This window comes from Rhea americana, unplaced genomic scaffold (genome assembly GCF_003343005.1).
Source record: "Rhea americana isolate MKP2758 unplaced genomic scaffold, rheAme1 scaffold_442, whole genome shotgun sequence".
In the NCBI taxonomy this organism is placed as follows: domain Eukaryota; kingdom Metazoa; phylum Chordata; class Aves; order Rheiformes; family Rheidae; genus Rhea; species Rhea americana.
The window spans coordinates 100477-122573 of NW_028186582.1; the positions used below are offsets into that span (position 1 = coordinate 100477).

Genomic DNA, 22097 nt, shown 5'->3' on the forward strand with positions numbered 1-22097 from the left:
CAAAATAATGTTCTCAAATTTTAGCAATTCTTCCATTGCAAGAAAACTCCAGTTTGCCTTTCTGGATAAAATCACAAATGTTTGGTTTCCAGAGGAAACAATGGTACACGGTTTTGGAACCAAACACCGCATGCTCTCTTCTGAAATCCCAAATCATCATCTTTAACTTACACGGTTTTAAGGAATGTTAGACTAAGTCTAATATATTGAATTTATCATCCTGTCTGGCAGGGAACAATGGTAGGAATTTACTCTATAGTTAGCAAAGCTTGTCAGCACCTTGACTTGATCTACCAAGTCATACAGATTCCCTCCAATTTTCCAGAATTGTAGTACGAGAACCTCAGTTCTTCATTATTTTACTGCTAAGAAAGCTTTTAACCTCACACAGTTGTAAAAAGTGAAAACTGTGTTGCATTTACAGCTCAAAAAACTTAGCTTGTCACTATTTATCTATGAGATGAATGACCACCACTCCTCACTTTGATAACCCATTCTCATTTCTCAAGGAAGTCAGAGTAATTCTACGGTATTTTCTGCTCTGTACAACTTAGTGCAGGTTCCCTAACTGTTGTTCAGCTCTTACAGGCCCCGTTCAGTATGCTTACGGTAACTCCAGTACTATTCCTCCCCACCAATCAGCCTGAACAACTCATGTCCTCTTGGTATTTGGAAGTGAAAGAGAACCATAGCTAAATCCAGGGAAAAACTGCAATAAAATTCAGGAAAGCAATGGAAAGTAATTAAAAAGTTGAAAACAGCTATCCACTGTATTCATTTAATGTATCTTAGTCCCAGGCTGAAAATCTTACTGCACTGTCCCCCAGACTCTCAAAAAGCATTCCTCAGCAGTGCTGTGAATTCCCACCTATATCTGACTGAAGAAAATTTTTGGACACAGACTTTGTTGGCATAGCCTATTCCTTTCTCACCTCCAGATTAAATAACTGCAATATTTTTTAAGTTATTGGACTACTCATTCCTCCAACAACAGCTTCTTAGAACGTAATGTTGGTAAACTGTATAGATCAGTACAAATACAGTACGAATACAACATTACCGTCCTGTCATTACATTGGCTGCTGAGTTTTAACTCAATACTTCGAAAAGCAAAAGATTTTTCTTCTTAGGCAATTAGTTTTTGTTTTCTTCACAGTGCTCATGCCGCAACAGTAACTGTATTCAAAAAAATGCATGCAAAGTGCTGTATCTAGGTAAGCAACGTACTCAAACAGAGGTCTCTAAATTATATTCCCCAAGAATGTAAATAATTTAACTCAGGCTATGCAGTCCATGTCATACCCCCCACCCTCACCCCCTTTCGGCTTTTGGGTCAAACTTACACTTTTAAGATCCTGACTGTGATGAAGGGTGTTATTATGCTGGGGTTTTCCCCCCCCCCCAAACTAAATTTATGAATACATCTACGACTAGCCCTCATTTTTTCTCTTTTTTTTCGCACTTCAGTGCAGAACACAGTGATTACTGCCCTTACACAGTGCCACCCATCCAGCTAGCAAGGAAGGCCTTCATCCAAGGGGCTGGTGCTGGGCGCCTCCTGCTACGGGCCGCCCCCGGCGGGGCGCTCCGCCTCCAAGCCGGGCGGGCGTCCGAACAGGCAGAACCAGATTCCCCAAGCAGAGAGTAATCAACTTGCCCGTGCACTGCACTTGCACCAGGCAGCTTCTCCCTCTCTGCGTCTCGCTCTCACACCACAGCTCTTGAAGACAAATCCCTGGACAACTGTTTAAGAACTAGAAGCAGAAGGCATGCAGAAAATATGTAAGGGAAGGCCACTCAAGACACTTTACTTASGCAAGTATTCAAAACAGTGTTTCTCAGACTGCACTCAAGCTTGCCCACAGGAGTTCCTCAGTAAAGGATAAAAGAGCTGCCACCAAAACAGGATTACAAGGTAAAGAGTTTTCTTTTACTCGATGTTTACAAAGTTGCAAATTTGAAAGTAAAAGCAGTAGTTCAGTTTAGAATGGAAATGCACCTGAGTGTCAAAACATACAAATCGGTGGATGCCTACCCTCCCAGAATCTGATATTTCTCTTAGTGTATATAATCTCAGAGCTCTGTTGTTCATGCACAGGAATGCTAATTTTCAGGGCAAGTTTTATGCATAAAACTTCCTTCCCTAGGGAGAATGTCAGAATTACCTTAACGATAGAGCTTGATTTTAATTTTCCAAGTCAGTAGAACCTCACATATAACATATTTTTTGTTAAGCTGTAGGAGGTATATAATCAAAACATACTTGAAAGCCCAGGAGAGTGTGTGTTGGTTTATCACATTAAGTTACCAAGTGAAAATCACATTAAGTTACCAAGTGAAAATCACATTAAGTTACCAAGTGAAAACCTTCATATAGAAGATCATGCTTGGCTTATTTCAATTTTGCAAAAAGTGTATTTGGCACCTTTTTAGCCTAACAACATAAACTGTCTTTTTAAAAAAATAAAGAAAAGGTAGGCAGCAACTGTTTTTGTATCAAGTAGKTTTTTTTTTTTTTTTTTTTTTTTTTAATAACAACTAGAAAGCTTTTGAACTTTATTTGAAAAGTCATGGGAAACAGTGTGAAAAGGGAGTGTATGTGTGCCTTGGCACAACTGACATCTACAGTTTAGTAACAATATTTTTCTGAAAGCCAGAAAACATGTCAGTGAAAAACAGTGTAAATGCTAACTGTGTGTGTTCCTTGACCTGTTTCTAAAATCTAAGTTACTGATCAGAGAGAAAACGAAGCATATTATAACTTACTCTACAACCCAAGCGGTTCTTGTGAAAAAATTCCCAACATGGACAGGACACAATCGTATCTCAGCTTTCATCAAAAATACAAAGTGCTACAAAAAGAGTTGAGGATTTCTTTTTTTTTCTTGTTCTGAGGTTGTTTATTTTTAAAAACTATTTATTGCTTTCCAGCCTCTGCATTTCTCTCCAGTTGTATGGGATTATCATACAGTAACACAACACTGAAAAGTATATACTGTAGGAACACACTATGAAGGGGAATCTGTGAAAAATACAGATTACTTCTTTTACAGATGCTTCTTTCTGAGTTAGGTTTGATCATAGTCAGCTACCACAAGCCCAAAATTTTGGATCAAACCTGACTTGCCAACATAAAATAATTACTTGGAGCAAATAATTAACAAACAAATAAAAGGTAGTCTTTTAACTGCCCATGTTTTAGTGCATGTTGCCTATCAAAATTAATGAACAGCAAATAACCCTGTGCTCAGAACACTGTAGTGTCAGAACTGTCAACATGAGTACAAGCAACTTACCAAAAATATATCTGTATGTGAATGATTTACCTAAGATCAAGAATATTAATCTTCAGGGCTACTTTGAGAAGCCACAGCTTTTGGAGAGACTTAATCAGGATTTCTGATGTGTGTGGGGAACACAGATGAGAACCTCTGAACTTAACAGCCATCCTCACAAGGGAGAGACCAATGCCTTATTTTTTTATCCATGGTTTACAGGAAGCTTTTATTTAAAATGCATGGTTTTTCTTCAGAATTTTAACTCTTATTTTTGTGTTGGATAATCCTGTGGACAGCAATCAATGAACTGATCGATACTAGAGAGGGGAAGCCTGAGCAGTTAAAGCTGGAAAAGGTTTGTTAGCACCTTTATGTTTTGTTTATATTAACACGTATGAAACTCAAATTCCCGATCAACAAACAGGAAGAAAGGTGTGGATTTGTCAGATACGTTTCTTTGTTCTTAGAAATTTCAAGTTCTTTCCTCTTAAGTTATTGTCTCTACTTTAGCCTGTCAAGAAGTCACAGAAAACAAAATTCTTGATATTTAACACAAACAAGCATGTACAAGAACTACCAAACAATTTCAGGCCTCCCAAGAGACCTTTAGGCATTCTAAGACTAAGCTCTGACCCCTCTCTCTCCTTTTGCAAACTTTTTGCAGATTACGTTTAAAGTTTTTAGCTTATACTGAAACAATTAAAATGGTACCTGTTATGAGATTGTAACCTATGTTCCTCATCAGCACGCTACAAAACAGTCTCAGTTTTCAGTACCTTATGGATTGTTTACAACAATTACAGACCCACCAGCCACTTTCTACCGATTGGCAATAGCCAGTTTCTCAAAAGCATGGGTTTATTTCATTTCAGTATTTTGCTTTTCATGCCTTTAATTCTTAAGCAAAAAAATCCATTGAAAATGAAGATGAGCTATAATGAAAAACTGGTGACATGAGGTGCTCCAAGATTATCTGCTTACTAACACCAATTAAGAGTTTGTATACATGTAATCGCAGGGAGACAGGAGAGAGATTTCTCTGATTCAACCTTGTCCTTAACCAGTTCCTCCAGTTTACATTTAAATCTAGAGAATACTTAGATATAAGATTCAAAACTCACCCTGTTTTAGTATCTCTAAGCAACTCGAGATCAATTCCTTTCTCATACTACCTTTTTAGGCGGCCACAGGAAAGACAACCACTATAACTTGTTTCACTTAGGGTAAATGGCCTCATTCCCACCTCAGGTCTGAATCATATTCTTATGTACCAAAGCATAATTTCTCTGGCCCACTCTGCTCTGCTATCAGTTGAATCATGCCTACTGGCTCTGTCCCAAAGAGGTCTCTGATCTCACAGCAAGGATACTATGTTTGACTTCCAGATGAAGAACTTCCAAAGTCAATAAGCAAATGGTATTGCCACATTTTTGCACAATATTAAAAAAATAAATAAATATTACTTTTCCTGTATTTCATCTTCAAAACATGTCAACATCTAGGCAAACAATACAGTTTTAGTGAAGTTGCCTATAAAATGTTTTTAAAAAGCTACCTGGAAATTCTTACGTTTATTACAGCTGATTTTCAAGCTGATGTTTAGCTACATGGTCTGACAGAGATGAAATGGGAATGGAAACTAGGTGGAAATTTTGCACAGTACAGATTTTGAGTCTGCAATTCTACTCTCAGGGAAACAATCATGAAAGAGATACAGCATCACAATTTTAGAGGAAGTTGCTAACCAGTAATTCAAAYTATATGTACTAATAAATGGATATGATTTCACCTACCCTTCATGCTGTGCTAAAGCCCATCCTCTTGCTCCTAATTCATTTTCAAATTCTAGTTTAAAAGACAGCAGTATCTGTACCTTCACTATGTGACTGTTTGACAAAGATTATGATTTTCTTTGTGGACTTCTGTGACCCATAGGTGGCTGTCATCTTTGCACCAGCTGATCAAGTGGAGGTGCTGACTTTTAGTATTATTCCTGCCTGAAGTAAACAAAACAAAAGCAGGCATCTACTCATTTTTTAGGTCTCTGATGCATCTCTTAAAGAGCACTACTGACATTAAAGATTTAGTTTAATACGTGAAAAACACCATCAAAACATTAAATTCCTCAATTTTACTTTCAATGAAGTGATGCTTGAATCCCTTACCAATTATAGAGAAAAACCCTACAGTTTCCTCAGATGAGATCACTGTTTTGTCAGTCAGGACTTGCAGGTGCAGCACATGTAACTTTAACTGTGACCGAAAGTCATAGGTTGAAGACTGAAATGTGATGTTCCCCCTACCCCCGAACATAATCTGTGCATGAAAGCACATCAATAATCTTTGATCTCTGAGTACCTCCAGCAGAGTACAAAACTGGGCCTAATTCTTCCTCTTCTCTACATCACATTGTATCCGTTCCTTACCCCATCCACCTCCCCCCAAAATACAGTCCACCCTGTAGCCTTGTCTGTTGTTTGGCTGTATTTTCAATATTAAATAGCTTCTAACTGAACACAGAATAGGCACAGAGCTACATCAGTTTGACTAAATTCTCACAGTCATATTACTAGCACAACTACATTTCCACAGATTTTCTTTTTTTAAAGACTAGTTAGCTGCTCTTGATTCAGGTTCCTAATATGTTCCTAATTCATGTTTCAATGCAAGTAACAGTTTAGATAAGATGCAGTTTTTGACTGAAGAATGGCTAGAAACATGGGCCGACCATACTGATGCTCTAAGATTTGTATGTTTAGCAGAATTTAGAGCTGTTTTTAAACAACAGTCAAGAATTTGAAACTACTGTTTAATAAGCTAATGTTCTTCCACCTACTGATTTGTTTTACCTATATTGCATAGTCAGTCTCCTGCTGTTAGGTGTTCAGCCCAATTTTTTCAACTATCCACAAAGAAAAAAATCTGGTGAGGGTAGGCCAGTCTGTGCTTCTTTATCACTGTAAAGGCAGAGGCTAGAGCCCATCTTTTTATTTACTTATTTATTTTTCAATATAGAGGTCACACTAAGTCACACAAGTGTTTTCAATCCACTCATTCCCTTTCCACGGCTCTAAAAGAATAGGCATTTTCTCCATTTATTGACAAAAATCTCAAGGAAAAATCTTTAATCTCAGCAGAAAGAGCCACAGGATATGCTGCTATGCATATACAAAAACTTGCAGGACAACAACAGAGACTTAGGATGTGACTAAAGTTCTGCTATGGAACACTGAAGAAGTCAAGACAACAATCTTCAATGTCATCTTTGTCATGAAGACATCCTTATTTATTTGAAACCAGCATTGTCAATATAATCAACCACATTTAATTGGCAAGCAAGCTCAGGGCTAGTTTTGAAGGCCAGCAAGATAGAATGTAAGACATGAAACTACAGTTCAGTTACTTACATTCCATTATTCAGTACAACTAGTGTTTAAATAAGATAAAAAAAATCCAGTTAACAGCAACTTGAAGTGCTTTCTGCTTACTTCTCCACAAGTTTGATACTTGAGAAGAAATTATGATGAGTCATACTTTGCAAAGAGTCCCATAACAGTCATACAATTCTGTTCCCTTTTTTTGCAAGGAATTTTGTGTATATAGCCATTTCAAGACCATAGCATGCAAAACATCAAAAAAAAAAAAAAACTTATCAGTTTTAAATGGATACACAGACTGATTACGAAACACAGTATAATTCTTCTCTTCCTGCAATTAATTAATTCTCAAGCTAGACTGATCTTATGAAAAATTCTTAACTGCCCCTTCGAAAAACTAATGTGTTTTGATGGATGACTACACATGCTTTAAAGCTTTTCAGTAATTACTTGCATTTTCTTAGATAGAAGAATGTCTTGTCACCTCACATAAGCATTAATGGTGCCCTTACAACTTGTTTTTTAATCATCTGCCTGTCATGCCATGCTAAATTAACATGGGTCAACAGATGTGTTAGGCTATACCAGAACAGATTTTCAGGTCAACTGTTTGAAGCTTTGTTTAGCACTCCTGGTTCCTTTCACATGCCCCACTTTCCTTGCAGCAGTCTTGGTGGTGCCAAGCAGTTCTGAAACATTCTAGACCAATGTTATCTTAAAGGACTCACGYGTCCTCTGCTACAGTGTGATTTACAGTACGTTAAGCAATGCAGAGGATTTATTGCAATACAATAAGTACATCTTGCATTTTTCCCACCCCCAAGTAGTGTTTTCCAATAAATTACTTCCAAGCTTGCCTGATCATATGCCTCAGTACATTACTGTAACTTCTATTAGCTGCCAAGCTTTTTGGATTTTCTTGCAGTGGGTCACTAATCACTAAACACTGAAGTCAAATATTAAGGTAATGGGGGGGGCAGGGGAGCACAGAAGGAAAGGAAAGAACCAACAACAACAGAAAAAAAGGAAAAAACACACTAGCAGCCACAGTAGGGTAGAATATCATTCTTTCTGATGATTGATTTTCACAGTATTTTAACTTTGTTTTTCAGCTAATCCTTCTGCAGATAGACAGATTTAAGTCTGTGGAAAACATGTTCACTGTTAAATTCCATGACTTGTATTGTGCAAAAATCTATTTAGAGGTTTAAATATAWATGAGAAATCAGAGAAACCACAACAGTGTCATTTGTTAACAGGTAGCATATTGACATATTACTGGATTGATCCTATACAGCTATTCCAAAAGGATGCATTTTGTATGCTGTAGAGAAATACTGTATTTTCTTACTAAAAATCTTTAGAATTGGGGTTTCAAAAAAAATTTCACTTTTGAAACTACTGTTTCAAATTGTCCTGAAATCTCTAAAATCAGACAGAATATATTACTCTACTGTTTAACACTTATGCCTGAACAACCAGTTCAAAGAAAAACATCTGAATTAGCCAGAGCCCCACAAACTGATCTTTTATCGGGGGGGGGGGGGACCTCAGGCAGAATACAGTATATTCACATGAAGAGTACTCTCAAACCACCCTTAGGGTATCTAAGCTGCAAATCTAGTCAATAGGCACTCCAAAAAGCGATGCATATGAGTAACCTACTACAGCTTTTCATGAACCCCTCCTTTTCTACCTGTTAACTTAAGATGTGCAGGATCCTTATTTAGTCTAACTAGGCATCTTATGTAGATGCCTACAGCAAAATGAGACATGGTATCCTTCACCTTCGCGCAAAGAATCCATTTTTAGAACCAATAAGAAATTTTTCAGAAAGGCAAAGAAAACATAAGAAGCCTTCCTAAATGTTAACTGCTTAAGATCTTTTCTGAAGGCAGAGCACAACTCATTTTTGAATGCAGCCATGGCATGATGTATCTTAAGCAATTCTAGAATCTGCACTTAATGTAGTAAAAGTAAGTTTATTCCATGATCATCTACTTCTAAACATTTCACTTTTTACTGAAATTTTCCATTCTTGATCATAGTCCAAGGAAAACATGCACAGGAAGTTTGAAGAAAGTATTTTCTCCTCTATACTTAAAAACAGTTGAACTTAGAAGTTTTCTAAAGCACACCTAACGGAAACTTATACTTAACTAAAATAAAAGACTGAGTACTGGATTTTATATTCTTAAACACATGCAAACGTGCATCAAATTTTGTCTGCTTCATAATAAAATCAATAGAAATATTTAATAAAAGATTCTCTGTCCTCAGTAACAGGTTGCTTTGTTGCATCGGGCAAAGGATACCAAGATAGTGAGCAGTTCAAGGTTAACACAAACACATCACCCTCTTGAAGTGTGTCTTAAATTGTCTTTGATTTTAAAAGAATAATCCCAGTTTACTAATACAGCACTGAAAGACTAAACCTCTCATTTTATTTCTGCATACACAATTTGCAGTCCTATGCTTTTTGTCTCAGGCCCAGTAGAACCTATATCTAGTTTCACAACTTTCACAATCATTTTGTTACGGTAAGTCTTCAATTATCACCTTTGGCCAAGTTGTTTTTGTCTGGCAGAATTTGTGACATCTCATCAACAGCACTACATACAAGCCAACTGCAAACTAACCACTTATAAAAAATTTTAACCTAAAAAGTAAATCCAAATGCTAATCTCTTTCAATGCAGTAACAATCAATAATTCTGACTGGTATGATTGGTACAGAATGAAGCAACCCCTTTCTGCTCACACAGCAGGAAAAAAAAACTCAATAGCAACAGCTTTGAAACAGCCATAACAAAATATCTTTTAATGAAAGAGAAATTATGCTGTAGATGCATGAAAGTGTGTGTAAGGGAGTTGTTACATGCTATAACCCAAGCTGGTTAACATGACTAACATCTGAAAGCTCTGGGAAGCCACCTGCTAGTGTTTGAGGATTCTTCTCTGTATAATGAACTATACACTGTAAACATCTTACTATCAAATGCACTCTCTTCAATATGTGAATTTTGAAAAGCTAGGTTAAATTTCAAAGTCCATGACATGACACAATGAATGGAATATCTTAAAATTCTCAAAATAACCCTTCCAAAATTCTTGCTCCTTTTATTTTTATATATATACACATACATATACACACACACACACACATATGTATATATATGCCTTCTTAACTTAAAGACTAAAGCCACATTCAAAACTATTCATATTTATCACTTTTATTTTTCAGGGTTACTCGGTCTGCTTATCATCTGTCTGCATAACAGACAAAAGATCCTCCTCCACGGATATTGCTATGTTCAATACAGGCAGACATTCAACAGCAGTCTAAACTTTCTTTTTCTTTTTTTCTTTCTCTTTTTTTTTAAATGTGGACATATATTTATAGAACAGCTCCTACAATTTGCCAATTTCCAGAGCTTTCTAAAAAATTCTTATTATATGAAAGATATCTTTAAGTAAGTCACTTAAATATTTTTAGGTAAATTTTCTATATTCAAAAACAAGCAAGGAAATTAAGAATGACCACACAAGGCCAGGCTGAATGTTATACTCCATGTCATTTGAAAGGTATGTTCCTACATTTTCTGTAAAACCCACTTCCAACAGAAAACTTCAATATCACTTTAATAGGTGCACCCCTAATGTAATTCTCAGAGAGGTTTTAAATATCCCCATTGAAGCTCACAGAACAACTAAGAGAGAAAATAGGACTAAATCCACCTTCTATTAAATAAAAAACAGTACTGAACCACATCCCCAAATGATGTAGAAATTACATTTGCATAAATTGTACAAAGATTGCTAACAACAATATAGGAGCAGATGATGGTAAACCAGAAATGGCTTAGAAAATTTTCAAGCCTCAACATTAAGAATACTGCACCTACCTCTAAAAATACCCAGACATTAAGAAAATATACATTTTCACACTAAATTATTAGAGTTCTGTTGTTCTGTTTTGACGCAGAGTTAAGTGCTTCAGTTACCATCAGTTTAACTCCCCAGGCAAGGGAAGGCATGGAAAAAATGGAGTCAGACTTGTAAGCGTAGCTTAACTAACAGCCTAAAATAGCTTATTCAAACCAAAACTCTGATCTTTCTTAAGAGGGTCTGTCTCATGACCTCCAAAGCTGAAGTTAAGTGCTGTTTCTCASTGAGAATGCAAAAATGGAGCAGCACACTTCTATTTCTATAAGACTTATAGTTGATTATTTTTCTTTCATCAAATAAGGAATTACAGTAAAACTAGCATAGAGTCACTCCTCCCTTCCTCTGCAAACAAACATACTCTCCACATGCTCTCTTCCCAGTTTTTCTAAGTTTTAAATCCTACGCTACAGATTTGCCATACAGAAACTGAATTACAGGGTGGAGTGCACTGACATCACCTACACCTTACTTCTGTTCATAATACTTGTAACTTCCCCTTCACTGCTGCTTCTACCTCACCTTTGCACTGAGGGAAGTAGTTCTCTACAATCCCCAGAACTACTTTTCATGTATTCAGGTAACTGCTAACATGAATTGTTGTTGTTACACTTTGATTACAGTGAAACAAGAAAAAAGATTTTGAAATTAATTCACTGTGTTACAAGAGGGGAAAAATAAATAAAAAAAGAAAAAGAAAAACAAGTCCTGAACACAAAAATCATGAGAGATCGCCTTCAAGAGCTTAAACTGAGAGCTAAGGAACTGCAGCTCGTTGGAGAAGATAGCTGTGCAACTGTACAGGAAGAAGAGCAAGAAGAGCTTGAACAGCAGGCTATCATTTATGAAAAAGAACCCATAACTGAGAGGCACCTGCATGAAATCCAAAAGCTTCAGAATGAAATTAATGGTTTGGTGGAAGAGGTTTGTAAGTTCAGTCAACAACAAAAAACCCTAGTATCTTCAATGAGAAGGTTCAGTGTCCTTAAAAAGGAATCTAACATAGCAAGAGAAGTTAAAATTCAAGCAGAGCACATTAGCAAATGTTTGGATGAACTATCAAAAACAGTGAAAAAAGCTGAAAATGAACACGGGTCATCATCTGCCATAGTAAGAATTCTGTCTTCCCACCATGCTTTCCTATTCCAGCGTTACCTAAATGCTATGCTGTCATACAATGATGCTATAACTGCTAAGCAAGAAAAATGCAGACTATTTATTGTTCGCCAGCTGGAAGTTGCTGGTAAAGAGGTATCTGATGAAGAAGTCAATAATATGCTCCAACAAGGAAAATGGGAGATTTTCAATGAAAATCTGCTCACTGAAGTCAAAATAACCAAAGCACAGCTTTCGGAGATTGAACAGAGACACAGAGAACTAGTCAATCTGGAAAACCAGATCAAAGACTTGAAGGAACTTTTTATACAGATATCAATTCTGGTGGAGGAGCAAGGGGAGATGATCAACAACATTGAAATGACTATGAACAATACTCAAGAATACGTTCAAATATCAGGGGAAAAATTTGGGCTTGCAGTCAAGTATCGAAAGAGGAATCCTTGTAAAGCAGTATGTTGCTGGTGCTGCCCATGCTGCAGATGACGAAAGAAATAAGCTATCTGTAATACTAATGGTTTCTATTTAGTAAACTTATCAGTCTCAGGATCCCTCTGTTCTTCCCACTCGCTCCTTCTTCCACACATCTAACCAAAAATCTGTATCTGTTTTTCCAAGCAGACCTGGAAGAACATGAAGGGATCTTCATCTGTTCCTGAATTTTATAGTTTTCACACACATACACACACACAAAAAAAAGACTCAGAGGAATGAATTCAAAGGACAGAAATAACGCATTTTTGTTTTTTCACACTTCAATAGCCCAAGTTTTCTCCAGAAGATAAACCACAATGTGGCAGCCAAGTGCTTTTGGGAAGTATTAACAATATTTTTAATCTCAAACAGGCAGGATTCATAAGACCGGTTTAATTACCTTTTATATATTAAAAAGAGGTATTTTTAATTTCTTTGTGTTTTGAGCACTCATGTTAACTTGATTCAAATTAAGTTTTTATTGATCTAAATATCTACAAAAAAAATCCATACATACAGCAGACATGCTCAGTAAAAATCATGAGCCTGAGGCTTAAAGCAAAAAAAGTATCTTAAGGGTTCAAGAACCACAATGAAATCAGAACAGTGAGAGACTGTTATAGTACTGTAGCTAGTAGTTACTTTCAAGAAAAGTTGAATTTCAGATCAGGGGGACAAGAAAAAGGAGCTGAAGGCCATCTTAACACCATGAAATAATGTTAGTGTTGTGTAACATGCACAGTTCTCTGGCATGTGAAATGCACATTGAGTTATCCATTTTAACAGCGTATCTTACAGATAGGTATTTTCTGAACATATTAAAGATCATTAACAGCAAAGGATCACATCACCAAACCTAGAGACTTTTGCCAAGAGCCTGCTAAGAAACCAAGCRTTAACAGATTGATATTTGCATTATTCAACTATGCAGGCAGACCCCTATTGGGTAAAGGGTAGAGAAAAATAACACTTCTATTACACAATGATAAGACATGTTCCTGCTGCTGCCAAGCCTATACAACTAGGCAGCTGGGAGGAACTTGGAAATATCCCAACCAGTCTGTTTCTCAAAGCAGGACAAGAATTTCTGACCTGGACAGGAGCTGCTTGCAGCTCTCATCCACTGCTTCTCTGACAAGAACCTGGTTGTGTCCTCTCTATGCCCTCCCATTAGATAGCTGTAGACAGTAATAAGATCTCCCCTTATGGCTGAGCAAACCCAGCTCTCTCAGCCTCTCTGCCTATGTCATCTACTCCAGCTCCCAACCAGCAAGGGCTCTCTCCAGTATATCAGTGTCTGTCTTCAACATCTCTCTTGTAGCAGGGAGTCTAAATCTGGGCACAGTATTTGACTTTGTTTATTTGTATTATTACATGAGTGGCCAAAAGAACCAATGAGGGTTTCCAGATCACTGTTTCCATGAAATTCTGCTCACAGTTAGAGAAGCTCAGGATCTTCACTTAAGAGTGCAAGTTAGATGCCCAAAAATTGTTATACAAGTCTCTCAACTTTAAGCATAGCAGTTTAATCAAATCGCTGTAACTGCAGCAAAAGTCAATGCTTTTTTTTAAGAATAYGAATGGAACATGCGAAAGACTTATTCTTTCCTGTTTCTAGCKATATATAAAAAAAAAGCCATCATCTTATTTCTTTACATCTAACACATATCAAACTAGTCAGTTTTGTCAGCCTCTACGCCACTTAAACTACACACAACAAAACAATCTTCAAGCTCCACATTTTTAAAAGTGGAACATAAATTACACTAGAAATCCTTGAGCATATGCAAGTATCTGGACATTCTCATTTAAAGATACACTGAAAATGTTAGTAGCAAAAAAATATTCAGCATAAAAAAAGATTTTGCGCTCTGTGATACATAACATGATGTTATGCATTTTACAATGTGTACTTGGTATTCTAAATATCTCCCCACAATAAGACATTTTAGTTAATTTTACCTTAAAAACTTTAATTTGCAACCTAGTTTAATCATTTAGATTACAGACTCCAGATATCCTACATCTACAGATAAACTGAGTCTTATCTGCTTGCTACTACTTCATGCCTGGAAGACCTGCAACAGAATTCAGTCCAAAAATGTTAGCAAGGATTAGATAAGAAGCAAACACACAGGTCCCTGTTTCTTTTTGTATCAGCTCCATGAGACAGACTGATGGCTGCACATCCTCCAGTCTTCAGCAGCACCAGGCTATCAACAGTGTTTGCCTGTCTCACCTTTTTATTTCTATTTACTTTTTACTTCCTATGTAGTGTTCCTTTCCTTTTTTTAAAAAAAGGAGATCTAGCTTTTCAAGCTTTAGTTTCATTCATAACAATACTGTTGCCATGCCTGAATGTCAGTGTCCATGTATTCCTTATATATATATATATATATATATATATATATATATATTCTTTAACTCGGAATTATTTAAATCACATCTGACAGTGGGACTGGTATTACAAAGAGTATGAAAGAGTATGTTCCTATCTTTTCGTGGAAAATAAACAGACAGTTTACTCCCATCATCTTCACCAAACATATATCTTCAGTGGAAAAACAGTTGATAAAACCTAAAGTTGCCTAAGAATCTACTTTTAAGATTTAATAGCTCTACAACTCAGAGGTATTTTTAATTCCATTTTATGCAGCCTGCTGTTTTTGTTCTTTTTCAACCTTCTAATAAGGTACATTCATGGGTCCCCTGATGTTATAAGCTGTTGAAATGAGGAGGAAAGCTAACAGCAGCTAGCCATTGCCTCAACCCATGTCTAAAGATAACTTCTTTGTTCCTATGAAATGGCTGAATTAACAAGATGGGAAGTATACCACTGCTTTATTTTGCAGCAACAGATCTTTTTGCAGTAAAGAAATAGCAAGTGGATGTGGAATGCTTTTTGTCTTCCACAATCTCACTTGTTGGCTTCTAGTCTGCACCCAGCCCCTTTTGGAACTGAATGAGAAATTGCTCTAATGAAATTCTTAAAAATAAATAAATAAAAATAAATAAATAAATAAATAAATAAATAATGCAACTGAGGTAAAAGAGTTATTTCCAAAAAACTCCCCAAGAATGCATTCCTAAATTCCTATATGCTGTGCAAAAACACAATCAATACCACCTTATCTGGATGCAGTCAGAAAAGTCAGAACAAACGGCACTGCGATGCTACAGGACACTGAGTGCGCTGAATGTCTGATTTTTTTCTACTAGCATGCAATTAATCTACATATTGAAAGACTTACGAAACTATTGCCATGCTGCAAACTTTAGAAACAGGTGGATGCTTTCCACTTCAGCTTAAAATTACAACTGAAATTAACTATTAAAGATCAGAGGTCCAAACGTTAAACTGAAAACGAAGATTACCTACACAGTAGAGAACATAAATCAGATAATGGCACCACTGATGCTATTCTATTAAATAACCTCCCTCATCTGTTATATATATGATAACCACCTTTATATTCCAAGGACAGAGTAGAAACAAATCAATAGGTAATATGATGAAAAAAGTTGCTACACTCAACATGCTTTCATCTATATGTATAGATGTATGCACACATATGTAACTATACACACACACATATATATGGATAGATGCATACATTTTTTATTCCTGTTTTTATTTTTAAAACACAAGGTATGTAAGAGTCACCCTCCCTGCCTCAGCCCTTAAAAAGAAAGGCATTACTGTACTTTTGTGACAGATTGTCTCTACTAGGGTTAACAGAAGAGCAAACCAACATGCAGAAACTGCTATGTGCTTAGCAACATCCCTCACGGCAGAAGTGTTCACATAAGCATTCTTCTCTGCAAGAAAAATGTGTTTCTGGGCAGGGACTTTTAAAGAGACCATGTTTATTTCAAAGATACAATAGTTGTAGTTTAAATCATGCAAGAAAACTCAAGTTTCAATAATACCCATGAAGACAGCTACCTATCCATTAGCAACTAAATAATTCAAGCAGTTTACAACTATTTAGGGGTTAGAAAACAGCAAAACAGCAATGTATATAACATGCTGAAGAAGAGCTGAGAAGACAGAAAAACAGAAAGACTTATAGAAAGCTTTTTTGTAATAAGTGCTATTAACGGAAATTAATTAGCATAACTACAACTTACATTATCATCATGAGAATTTTATATTGAGTATTCATAACGATCAGAATTTTCTTTATCTATATGGTTTTGCAGAACAGTAAATTAAAGCAGAGCTGCTGGTATGCTAATAAGTACGAAACATTAATAACTACAGTCCTTCATCACTGAAATAATAGGTAGGAAGTAGATTTCTACCAAGAAAAATACCTGCCTAGGGATCTGTCTGGTATTAAAAAAAGAAAAAAAAAACAGCCATAGCACATGAACTTCTAAAATTTACTCTTGTAGGTATTTGTATCAAAGCTTTAAAAGGAAAAAAAAGAAAGAAAGAAGGAAAAAAAAATAGTAAAACTAGACTCCTGTAGTTCTTCTATTTCCTTACATATTATGAAGTGGTATAATGCAGAAGAAAACAATTCTAAAAGGAAGAAAAATCATTACTGATATGAACATAAGAGCTGCAAGAATTCTTACTTTCTATAACTGAATTTCCTTGTCAGTAATAGATTGATTATCTAAAGCATTTCTGCTTTTCTATGTAGCCTACATGGGCAAAGCAAACAAATTAAATAGTAACATGCTAAAGACATGCCAAAGCCCAAGTTTAACATCTTAAAGTAATTTGTACTAAGAATAAATAATAGTCAATACCATCAGAACTTTAAGACAACTGTTTTAAAATGATATTGCAACCTCCATGGCTGGGAATAGATAACACAATGGTACCACCATACCAATTCAGTTTGAATCAGGTATCATACTGAACAATACCAAAATTCTTATTATTCTGATGTTACTGTAATACAGCATCCATTGTACTAATCTTATGCCCACACAGAACAGTCCAGACCATTCCTTTTCCACTACACTTCTTCCCAAACAGTGCTCAAGCTCACTACCCCCAATCCATTCCTTCATTCAGGAGGACRAAAAGAGTCATATTACTCTTTTCTCTTCTTCTGCCAGCAGTGCTTCTTTTTCTCCCCAGCAAAAAGCAGGCACACATACACAGGCATGCTATGGGACTAGGGCATTTCATGATACGATTTATAAGGATGGGAGAAAAGACAGTAAAAGGTAGAGAAGGCCAACCCCAGTCTGGCAGCAAAGGCTGCATCCCAAACTGTTCTTCATGATGAAGCCAGATCCCTCTATCTATCGTAAGTCGTGGTGGTATCTTGGTATCAGCATCATGGAGAATACAAATGCTAGCACTACTCACAGCTGACAAAGAACAACAAATGTCTAAGGAGACATTAAGTGACATAAATTACCACTTACGTACAGTACTTTGCAGAGAAGATCTTTGCTTGTTTTGACAGATAAAAAAAAAGAACTACATATTCTGGGGAAGCGTTCCGTTTCTCAAGGAAAAAGAAGAAACAAAATACTTAAGGGAAAAATCTCTCTCTATATATATATATTTTTTTAAGTCATAAAAAGGGTTTTTTCCCCTCACTTATTTTCCGCCTATAATAAAATACACACATTTTTTTCAAGAGACTCTACTCTCACACTTCAAAGATTTTAAAAGTATCCCCAAGGAGATAATTTTCCACATATTTCATGAAAGAACTTCAGATCCAATTGCACAGCCTTCCATACATGATGATTAAAACTCCTTCACTGCACACCTCACAATCTTAGCTAGACAATATATCCAAAATTATTCTCCCACCTCTCCCTCTCTGTTTTTGGAGATGACTTTTACAAACGGAAAAAAATGTTAAATTGATGTACTTCGGATAAGGATTTAATGTCAAAGACTCCCAATCTTTCTTGGTGACTATTAAGTGCATCACASTTGAAGGTATTGCCTGTTCCTTTCTTGGGGACTTTTTGTTGTTGAGTTTTGTTTTAAATAACTATCTCTGTAGCAGCAGATGAGAACATACTGAATGTGAATGAATAAATAGAGGACAGTGGACAAACCTGTCATCAGATTGCGGCAGCTTAGAAAAAAGATGGAGAACAGTTTCATTTAAATGCTACTAGCAGAAATTTACTTTCATGAAACATACCCTACAGTTACAGAAAACATGACCTTTTCACATGAAAAAAAACTCATCTTGTTATCTAAATCAGAATATTTTTTTTTCTTTTAATCTTGAAAAATATAAGAGATATATTTAAATAAAGAACCTTACGATTCAACATATAYTTTACCTGATGTGTCACATCAAAATTTGCTTACCTGAGTAGAAAAGGGGATTTTCAACGATCTTTTTAGACTATTTTTGCAAGGACAGTTAGTTCCTACAATAACTGTACTACTGAGCAATACCAATTTCACATGGGTAAAGGCAAGAGACCAAGACTAGATTTAATTCATTCACCTCACCCATTTTGAAAGGCAACAGACAGCTGAGTAATTAGCCTATATGTTGCACTGCAACCACTCACAGCATGTGCTACCACTTACCCAGCCACAGAAATCATGCTGAATGGATGAAGAAAGGAGGAAGAAGGCAAGACTTCAAGAACAAGTGAGATAGTTCAGAGTATGCAAGAAAAGATGAGTACATCAGGGAATATGTTATATATTAGTACAGAATCACAGTTTTATTTTATTCCTTCTTGGAATCATTATTTAATAATTAATGTTCTAAAAACATTGAACAACAGCATTCTCCTGAATTCAAATTCTAATTTTCAGAACACCAGCAACTACAAATGAAACAGGATAAAAACTCCAGTAAGCCTTTATTTACCTGATATAGACTRGAATTTCTATTTCAAGTTTTGCTTTTACATCCGCTGAGATAGTCCATGAACATAAAGGTTAGGAAGAAAACTACCTATATTAGAAACAAAGAAGAGTGTTCCAAGAAACTAGAATTCTGGTCCAGAGACAAATTCCTGCCTTCTAACTATTGCTACCACTCCAGTATCATTCTTTTCTGATACAACCTTTATTAGCTAGTATAAATAAAATGTAAAATAATTCAAACAAGGTATTGATAACCTGGTAATTGGAATGTTCCTTTTACAAGTACAAGGGTTAAATGTAATAGGAAAAAAGATCGAAAGAAAAAAAAAGAGGAAGTAGGAGGAGGATTTAAGATACTGAGTAGTGGTATATTTCAAGGCTATATCTTAGCTATCAGCCATAAATATTTGATTTCTCTTGATCTGACTGGTAAAATTATTTTTTTCCAGATAGTTAAAAGCCCAGAAACACAAAAGACAATGGAAAAAAGGGAAATTGTCTTTTTGCTGTGTATCTACAGCAGGTCAAAAACAAAAAAAGAAAAAAGAAGAAAAGACAGTGAGAGAGAGGGAGAGAGAAAAGAAGGAAAAAGAGAGAGAAAGAATGAAGGTTAAAGGACGGGGAGGTGGGGAGACATCAGGTACATCTAACAGTGCATATACAACAGTTCTATTGTGGTCAGCAAACACACTCCAAAGGAATGAAAGGGGATGAGCTATGACTTAGTTTCCTTTATTACTTTATAATAAACATTTATTAGTTTTAATAAACATTATTTAATAAAGAATTAGTAGGTGTTTTGTATTTAAGCCTACAAATAACATACTAGAAATTCATGCACCTACATACAATAACAAGAATAAAAGTTGAAACTGGTTTTCTGTTTCTCCTTGTTCCTTTTAAGTGTTGGAGGAACAAAGCAACAGTCCAAACAACAGGGACACACTTGTGGAGTGAGGAGATCACAGAGTAGGGGTCTTGTCTGGCATGAAATTACAATTCTATTCCATGAAAAGAGAAATATATGATGCTCTTCATTCCAAGCGCATGGGAGAGAAGGGACTTACATAAACAATACTCCAGCTTTTCTGGATTTAAAGTATTCAGAGGTGACTGTATTGTTTGTATTGAATACTGCCCTTCCTGCATGCATGCATGAACTCCATATGCACTAATTAGAAGTTTAGCAAGATTTTAGGTAATTTATTGCTACATGGACACCAAGTTTTTGACATTACTATTTATGCTCATTATTTATTTTATTTTTTTACTGTTATGCTTACTATTTATTTCTCATTACATGATATTTTCCAAACAAACTAATATCTTCTCTCTGAGGTACACACAAAAAGCTGAACCTCCTTAGAAGAGAGAAATATTAGAAAAGGAGAACTTTCACAACAATTTTGGAAATCTGCTGTTTCTCCTTTATTCTGCTCTTAACACACATTTTCCTCAACAAATCCCTAAAAATGAAAATGTATATTTTTTGTATATACATTTATATACATAAATGTGTGTGTGTATATATGTGTGTGTGTATATATATATTTCAATATATATATACATATATATATACACACACACACACACAAAATATATTTTTCCCCCCTCACATACATATACACACCCATGCACACATGCAATGGGACTCTTATTCGGTGAACGAGTGACATGTACTTATACTCCCCAAAGTCATCCTCAGGCAACAGAAGGTGCAAATGAGGTTTCATCTCATTTGCTAAGCACTGTATTTCTCATATCACACATTATATTTCCATACCACACACTTATTGACCAAGCACTCCAGTTTCACAACTTGCAGGCTGCATAGAATAAATTTTCCTTCAAATGCTGAAACAAGTTCTAGGGTTTATGAAATTGGAAGATGCCTGGTATGCAGCAACTAAACAACAAATACAGATACCAAACAGGAAACAAAGACAATCTCACTAAAGAATAACTGGGTTGCTTGGCAGAAGTGAGATGTTAGAAAAACAAATTCTGTTTTAAAGCCTGAGGCTCAATCAATTTGAAGATAATAACATCAATGAATTTAATTTAGTCACTATTAGACTCAGCTAATATACTCTGCCTTCCGATTAAATACTGACATGGGTTGAAAAGCAGGATTACGTCTCGGAGAAGTGTGCAGCCTCTGTGCAGGTACAACCAACTGCTCACATAAGCTCTATGACAGCATTAAGAAATATAATTTTTATTTTCATTAAAAAATCTAAAATATTTAGAAACACTGCACAGTTGTCTATTGTCAGTTTCGTTTTCAGAAGAACAGATTTGAGTTAAACTACCTGCAGTAAGACAGCTTTATTGCCTYCCCTATGTCACTACTATTCAGACAGCAATGGAAGTTATAATCTAATCTATTTTTCAACATACATACTATTAGCTTTCTGAACTACACTCTATTTGATCAAAATTGATTAGGCAATTTCACTCTCCAACCTTAAACCTCAAAGGAGCATCATCATTACTCCATAAAAGAGGTCTCCTCTTAACTATAAGCAGAGATTCTTAACGGTATTACTGAAACATTGTATAATTACTGAAATAGGAAAATCCTACACCTACCACACACAGATTGTCCTGGTAAACTATTTGCTACTTTCAGATTTCATTTCTTAGCTTCAAAAGAAAATTTGTTCTCATCAATTTTTCACAGCTAGATTTAATAAAATATGCTGTAATTAATGATATTTTCCAAAACCTAAGTTTTAAGTATAGTAATTTATGAATGTATAGCTGTTCTGTGAAAAAAAAAAGAAATTAAATATTCTGAAACCCTAAACTCTTTTTTAAATTAAAACACATGCACTGAAGCAAAAGCAAATACCAAATACTATTAAAGTAAGCTTTATTTAATGAGGTTTAGCTGAGAGTGCCTCAGCAGCACCACCATGTGTTAGGTGAACAAGATGTATTTATTGACAAGTGTTTACCAGTATTGCAGAATATAACAGTTATTATAATTTATGGAATTAATGTAGGCCTAAATAGTAGCAACATTTTTTTTATACAAAGCTGTTACAAAAAACTTGCACAGCTTTTCACCTATCATACCATTTGA

General features: G+C 35.6%; 2 protein-coding genes across 7 annotated transcripts in view; one reads left to right on the forward strand and one right to left on the reverse strand.

Annotated features, from left to right (window-relative positions):
- Positions 1-22097, reverse strand: part of ARL13B (ARF like GTPase 13B) — a 50231-nt gene that overhangs the window by 18243 nt on the left and 9891 nt on the right. The window lies entirely within an intron of this gene.
- STX19 (syntaxin 19) lies at positions 11125-12312 on the forward strand. Its single transcript, XM_085315912.1, has one exon. The coding sequence runs from the start codon at positions 11323-11325 to the stop codon at positions 12199-12201; it is 879 nt and encodes a 292-aa protein (XP_085172038.1). The 5' UTR covers positions 11125-11322; the 3' UTR covers positions 12202-12312.